A 7,933-nucleotide genomic window follows, 5' to 3' on the forward strand; every position below is an offset into this window, starting at 1 on the left:
GTGTGTGTGTGTGTGTATGTATCTGTGTGTTTGCCAGACTTTGAGTACACAGACACTACCTCGCGTTTTGCACTTTTGCGGAGATTGTTTGATGAAGTAGCATATTATCCACTCTGAAAGTGCTGATGCACACACACACACACGCGTTCACGTCCATGTCTCCACCTCCCTTTTAGTTCTTGTCAGCCATTATTTTTGTCTTTAACAGCAATATGAACTTGTCTCTTTCTACCTCTCCACCTACCATTGTGTCTTTGCCATTGATTTGGAGAATGTGTCGAGATCCAAGCTATTGTTCGGCATTGAATAAGACAGTCCCTGCATGGCACTGTTCCATTGGGAATGCATCTGTCACAGACAATGTCTCTGTCTCTCCTGCCATTGTACCATAGAAAATGTGTCATTGACAGAGAATGTGTTCCTATATATTCCAACTGCCTCATAGATGAATGTCAGTGTGCCAGGTGTAATCCTCTTCGGTCCTTGCTTTAAAACGTGTGTTTCCTTTTGTTAGCATCTTCTTTAACCCCCCACAGCAGGTATGGATGCCAGCCAGAGGACGTCATACCAGTCTGTTCTAATCACCTCACAGGGGTTGAGATCATTGAACATTTTGGGAAGACAATGAGCTACTTTTTGTGTCTGGTGTCGGAATGACATCAGCCTCAATTGAAATAAGACTTTCATCCATTTTGTGTATTTATTTGGAGATGAGCTTTTCTCTGGGAATACCGTCCAACGACAGCAGCCATAAAACGATTTTATAGTCAACTAAACTAAAGCCTGTGTCTCATTTTACATCCAGTGACTTTACCATAAAACCCTGTGCTGAAATGTCCCTGCATGTTGTAGATAATAGCATCTGTGTCTGTATGTGTTATCCCATCCCCTGTCTGTCTGTAGAGAATGTGTCAGTCACTACCATGGTCCCTCCCACTCCTTCCACCCCTTCCACCCCAACCCTCCTAACACCCATCTCCGGCCAGGATCCGAAAGGTAACACACACACCTCTTTGTTCTGCTTATGCTGTCCTCCATTGGAGAGTCTCAATGGATAGGCACAACCGGCGAGGAGCGGATCCTATGTGGTTAGGCTTGCTTTTTTTCCTTAAAATAAATAAATAAATAAACTAATTAAAGTGTCATACACAATTATAGGGGAGTGTTTCTTTTAGTACCAAAATGCAGCAATTAAATTCATTACAAATAAATGTATTTTTAATTTAACCATATTGTTAAGTGTTCTGTTCATTTCTGGAAATACACAAACACAAGTTGTTCATTAATTAACTGAAAACACGGTGCACTTTATGAACGAGTAAATTTAATAACCGAAGATTGTGTGTCGAGATGGTCCCTTTTTTTTTTTTTTTTTTAAAGTAAATAAAAAGTTTAATTTGATTAGTTTTGCATAAATTTCTTCAAATTTCTGAGCAGCTTTTAGGTTTTATTTCATTGCCTATTTCCAAGTGATTTTATTTGTTCAAAAAAAGGCAAATCGAATTAGTCTTTTTGTGGTAAAAGAAAGGAAAAACATTACTTTAATATTGCAATTATTAATTATGGAGACTCACAGCACTAAGTTTAACACAGAGAGCTTTAACCAATCAAAATCTACAATGCACTTAAAACAATAGATGCCAAAGCGTAGCCCTATTGCAGTCTCTGCTTCCTTCCCTCATCATTGACCGAATGCTTGCAGGTCATAGCCTCCCTACCCTCTGTCTCAGTCCTTTCCTGCTCTCCTTTGGTGTCTTCCACTCCCCTGCTCATTCAATGGCTCTCAGATGCCCCCTTCTCTCTCACAACACACACATGCACACACACACACACACACCCTTTTTCTGCTGCAACCTTCCTTTGCCCTGCATCTACATGAGCATATGTGCCTGCAGACGCTTGGGTATGCACCATGCGCAACCACCTACTCTCTTTTTTTTTCTTATCACTGGCTGTTTGATGCTCCCTCCACACACATTGCCCAGTCAGCATTTGTGTGTGTGTGTGTGTGTGTGTGTGTGTGTGTGTGGTCTGGGCTGGGTCTCTTGGTGCTTGGTGGGTAATGTTAATGAATCTGCGTTAAGAGTTTAAGGAACTGGCAGTGCACCCAGCCTTTAGCTGACTGACATTGGCCTCTGGAGGGATAAGAAGCTGCTACACAAACATATTTATCTGCACGCACACACAACACACACACACTTACAAAAACAGAGAGAGAGAGAGAGAGAGAAAGATCAGGGATCCAGGTGGTTGTCTAATCATATGCTCCCAGAAGAGTGTTACACAGCAGGTATAAGAAAGGTTGCTTAGCACTACTCTGCTACCCCGAATATATTTGTGTGTGTGTGTGTGCATGTGTGTGCGCGCGTGCAACGACATTTTGTCTTTCACTACTTTCTCTCTCTTTTCATCTACACAACCTATTTATCTCATATATACACTCGCACAAACACATGCTCGCCCTTATCTCTTCTTTCTTTCCACACCTTCTGCTGCTCTACGTCTCCTCTCTGTTACTTAAAAGCAGAGATGAAGCAAAGGGACTGTGAGCATTTTCCTTGTTCTTCTGTTACCTTTGCCAATCTGCAGTAGGTAGAGGTTGTTCACCTGCTGGGCATGTGTGGAGATGTCATAAAGGGTCTGAAGAAAAACTGCAGCTTAAACAGTTTGGCGAATGTTTCGTCGGTGCCGATGCGTCGTCTGAAGGGTTTCTCGGAGGAACATCACACTTTTTTAATGCTGTCAGTCATTTCCTGTGGAGCTTTGGGCTGCAGAGGGTTAAGAGCAGGTTGGCATGAGGTAATTGCTTTTTTTTTTTTTTTCTTTATCTTCTGTCAGATATTGCTCGGGACAAACTCCTTGATCTTATCGCAATTGAATCCTGCGTGTTTTGTGTCTGCAGATGCACCAATATTCATTTCAATCTTACGTACTGTACACATGTTTGATCATGCAAATATCAAGGAATGTGACACGGTTTGTCACAGGGAGACACTTGTCCAGCAAATACAAGAATGCACTGTCTGTTCTTCAGCTGTCAATCCCTTCTTCTTCTTCCTCTTCTTCTTCACTTTCCCTCCTGATCGCCGGGTGTTTGTACTGTATTAATGATTCATGTTTTAATTCCATCCTATCACGGTCCGGGAGCTGCACCCATAACTCTGTGACCTTGCTTTACGAGCTCTCACACTGCCCCCCCCGACTCCCTGCATCGGAAGCAGGCGATGGGGGTAGTGTACTACAACCAGTTCTTTGTTTATCTCTGCATCCATGCACACAGATACCTGCTGTTACTCCTGACAGCCAGTGCTGGTATGTCTGCATATATGAAGGTTCTTCTTTACATTTTGCTAAATGATTTACAACAGGTGCAACTCACAATTAGACGTCAAATTATCTTTTAAACTAATCTATTAATTGTTCAGCTGATTAAATGTTTGCATGTTTAATATGATATAAGACAAAGAGAAAAGCTAGCTGCTGGAATTTGGGAATATTTTAGCGTTTTTCTTTACTACATTGCTTAACAGTTAATTTTCTTTTTCTTTCATTTGATTATTTAACTGATAGTTGTAACACATTGTTTCTTGATTCCTCTCCTTTGTCCTTTACTTCAAAGCAGCGTGTTAAAACATGTAGTTTGGCATAAATTATTCCTCACCTCTACTGCTATTGTATACCACCAAAAAAAAAAAAAAAAAGAATGTTACAGAATTTAACCTGCCTTTTTCTATCTTGTTATCTCTCTTTACTCATTTTGTGGTGAAGTGTTTGGTTTTTTATTTCCGAGGGCTGCACTACTCGGGGTGTAAACACACTCAAAGTTTCCCTCATTCAAAATGCATTGTGCTCTTGACAGGTGCTTGGATGGAGTGGGTTTGTAGAGGCTGACATACTTATTTCTTTATTCACTCTCCTTCATTTCTCCACCTTTTTCTCACCCATTCTGGCTGTCGTTCTACGTGGTGGGATGGGGGGGAAGGAGGGTGTGATGAAAGGTGATAATGCAAGTTGGGTGGAAGATATTGACTTCTCTTTTCTCCCGTTTTGTTCCATGCGCCCTTTCTCATGCTGCTGTTTTAATGGAGTTTCTTTCTCGGCCATCATTTCTGATCCATCTCGTCTTCGCCTGTACTCCTCTTCCTTTACGATTTCCCTTCCCCTCGCTCTACCTACGTACACTTATCGTTTTTCTTGTTCTTTCTCAGATCCCGGTGCAGTGGTAGAGACTCACAGTGCAGTACCTTACGCAGTGATAGGCGGCGTTCTGGCACTGCTGGTTTTCACCGTCATCTGCGTACTCATCGTCACCATCTGGTGCTCCGTCCGACAGAAAGGTAACACACACACACACAGAGGCGTTCTCGAATGCACACTTCAAATAACACAAAAGTTTCTTTTTGCAAGCAGGAGGCACATTTTGTAATTAGGGCATTTTATCACATTTTCCACAGGCACGTTTTCTCATTTCTACACTCTCTGGCATAACACGCTGTGAAAAAAATCAATGGAGGCCAGTTACACCCAGATTCTTTAAAAATAATCTTTTCAGCTAAGGTGTAAAATTGTCAGTAGATAGCAGGCGGGATAGGATGCTCCTCTCTGGCCAGGCACTGTCCGTGATAAATGACCTTGGCCAGGAGAGTGGAAGAGTAAGGGTAGGGTGGGAAATGTAGGTGTGGTCCCAGTGTTTTATGACTACATGTTAGTGTATCAAGGCTCATCTATTAAAAGCAGCCTCCCTGCGTTTCCTATCTTTTTAAGTGCCCCCCTATTGGCAGCCTTACACCATGCACTACGGCTGCCAATAAATGATCTGGGAATTGTGTAGCACGCCTCAGCCAGGATAACTTTACCCTATGGCTAGAAAAGCCGTCAGTCAACATTCAGCGTGGCATGACCGCCAATCAGCTCAGAGACAGGACCATTACAGCCAATCAGTGCCGAGCCGGGGCCATTAGGGCTTTGTCTTTGGCCCATCGTGACTGTCAGCAATGCCACTCAGCCTCCGTTGTAGGGAGAATGAGAGTGTCACTCACCTCTGGAGTGGAGGGGGACACTACAGCAGGAAGACGACTTGAGCGGTTCTTGCTCTCTATAACCTGCTCTGAGCAGAATCATTAATCATTTGGAACCCTAGGGGTGGTAATATGAGTTTGATGGGATTTCTGAGTGACACAAACGTGCCGTTGTTCTCTTGCGCCTAACAGTCCCTCCACCCTTTTCTGCCAATCTCTCCTCCCTCCCTGTTTTTATTCTCTATTATCTTCTATTGCCCTTCTTCTTCCTCCTCCTCCTCCTCCTCCTCCTCCTATGACTCTTCTATTCACGCATCCATGTCCAACCTCTAATTTCCGCTGGTAGGCTCGTACCGTACACGAGAGCCTATTCTTGCCTGGTATTGACCTAACAATCAGTTCACTAATGAATTAATCAGTCATAGGTAAGGTACTCAATAATATTACTGCTGATTACGTTTGACAATGCTGCATGGCGCTGCAATGATCATGACGCTTTGCCGCCTAACCTTCCCCCTACAATGTCCCTCCTCTTTTCTCTCTCTCTCTCTCTCTCTCTCTCTGCCCCTTGCTGTCTTTCTCTTTCTTTTCATTCAGGTTCCTACCTTACCCATGAGGCCAGTGGGTTGGATGAACACGGCGAGGTGCAGGAGGCCTTCCTCAACGGGAACGACGCCAGCCAGGGCAAGAAGGAGTACCTACTGTAGCCCTTCTCCTTCCCTATTCCCTTCTCTTCTGACCTCATACCCTTACCCTTTCCTCTCCCTGTTTCCCACCTTATATACAGTATACACACACAAACACACACACACACACACACAGACACTTCTATACAATGCGCCATAACAGGCGGCCTTCTGAAAACGACTGTAAACAGATACTGCACACAGCCAATCCATCCCGCTCTATTCCACTCCATATCCTCCATGCGCGCATTCACATAAACCAAGAGACAGACGGAGAAAATGAGAGCCTCTACACCCACCAGCCATTAACGACTGTGCCATATACTGTAAGTCGGAGAAACTCGGGAAAATAGAGAGGGCGACTGTAGGAGGGGTGGGGGGAGGAAGAGGGACAGAGTGAGGTGAATGTAGACAAAAACGAAATGATGCCATAATTATTTTGATCGAGAGGGAAGCAGGGAGCACAAAGAGAACCGGCACTCTGACTGTGCAGCTGCCAAAGTGGAAGGGGAATTAGAGGCAGATGACTGCTATAATTCCCTGCCTGGAGAATAGAAGAATCCATTTCACAAAGCTCTATCTTTAACTGACGGAGACAGTGGGAGCCGCGTGTGAGGAGGGAGGGTGGACAAAAGAGAGAGGAAGAGTTGACCAGGAGCTATTGAGTGCTAGAAAATTGAAATTTTTCAAATTACCAAAACATCTTGCCTGCAGAGCGCAACTCATATATAATTCCCTAACAACACTGGAGTGTGTAAGGCCAGAGTTACAAGAAGTATCCATACTTTATGAACAAGCAAACTGTCCTGTTTTTCTATCCCCCTTTGAGTGGCCTGGCAATTTGTAAAAGGAAAAAAAAAAAAAATCTACTTTTAGGGATTTTTCACCCTCTCACTGCAACAGTGAAGGAAAGGTTGTTCGTTTTTCTTTAAAAAAAAGAAAGAAAGAAAAAAAAAACTCTCCACATCCTGCTTCCTCTCTGTTCACCTGTTACCATCCTCTCCCCTCTCTCTTATATCTCTCTTTCTCTTCTGTCTGTCCCCCTCTATCACTCGTCCTTTGTTGGCTCCTAATAATGAAAGGATTAGTGTTGGGCTGCGTTCCCGAGAAAGAAGAAAGGAATATGACTTGCTAAGGCATTAAAGAAAAGCTTAATTATTTTAGAATGTCATTAAGAGGATAAAAAGGTTTAAAAGTCTTAATAAGAAGGGCAAGGGGAGCGATAGCAAAAGGAAGGAATGAGAGAATTAAATGGATGGATATTTTTTTTTTCTGAATGCTACCACACATATGAAAATACATGCACACATTCATACGTACAGTAAACACGTTGACAGAACAAGTATACATATCTCTGAATTCCTTGTTTGTATAAAAAAAAAGAAAAAAAGAACAGCAACATAAATTAAATTAAACTTTTAAGAAATAAGAACAGTTTACTATTGAAACGCATTATGAAGCAACTATACTAACACAGAATATTAGCCTATAGAGGTGCAAAGCCGAACAAACTACTGTCCAGTGATCTTTAAAGAAAATAAAGAAAAGGATAAAAAAAATAAAAAATCATTTGTCTTTATGAGAAACCAGAGGTCTTATTGATTTTTTTATTAATTATTATTATTATTATTTGAACAATTATGATTGTTGTTACTGTTATTATTATTGACGTTGTTATTATTATAATTGTAAATGTTAAAGAAATGTACACTTCCCATGGTTTGTTTTTGGTTCTACTGTAGAAAAATTGCTGTCCTTTTTCACTCTTTTCCTCTTTACCTTTCCTCTCTTTCCCAGTCTTTCTCTCTCTTTGTCTCCTGTGCCTAGTCGTCTCTTCTCCTGTCTTTCACTCTTGTTTATTTTAGAATCCATGTGTCACTGTTGATATATAGCTAACTATTTCTTTATAGGGGAAAAGATACAAAGCACGACAAAATAAAAAAAGAATCCAAAAATAACCTTGGGGATCAGACTGGTTTTTTTGGATATGTTTACTGTGTAATTAGCAGGTGCTGTTTTTGAAATCCTGTGAAAAGAGAACAGGAGATGGAGCACATGATTAGATCAATGGGGAATAGTGGAGTTATAGGTGGGAAGATAAAGATGAAGGCGGCGGAGCGGTTATAACTGGCAGCTCATTCAGAATAAACAGAATAAACAAAACAGAAGGTTCTGTGGCAGGGCTAATGAATCATAAGAACAGATAGCGGCGAAGAAAAGGGTGACAGG

General features: G+C 42.0%; 1 protein-coding gene across 4 annotated transcripts in view; it reads left to right on the forward strand.

Moving 5' to 3' along the window:
- The window catches only part of cadm4 (cell adhesion molecule 4), a 151,155-nt gene extending 143,493 nt beyond the window's left edge, over window positions 1–7,662 (forward strand). For 2 of the 4 annotated variants that reach the window (XM_008277408.1, XM_008277407.1), the window contains exons 7-9: window positions 904–996; window positions 4,209–4,337; window positions 5,616–7,662. In XM_008277408.1, coding sequence (XP_008275630.1) covers window positions 904–996; window positions 4,209–4,337; window positions 5,616–5,725 — 332 coding nt within the window. In that variant the 3' untranslated portion in view covers window positions 5,726–7,662. Of the gene's footprint in view, window positions 1–903; window positions 997–4,208; window positions 4,338–5,364; window positions 5,444–5,615 lie in introns of all 4 variants that reach the window. The other 2 variants (XM_008277409.1, XM_008277410.1) reach the window with 2 other exon arrangements.
- Window positions 7,663–7,933: the final 271 nt, after the last annotated feature.

Source organism: Stegastes partitus, unplaced genomic scaffold, assembly GCF_000690725.1.
Source record: "Stegastes partitus isolate 25-593 unplaced genomic scaffold, Stegastes_partitus-1.0.2 Scaffold97, whole genome shotgun sequence".
NCBI classification, from domain to species: Eukaryota; Metazoa; Chordata; class Actinopteri; family Pomacentridae; genus Stegastes; species Stegastes partitus.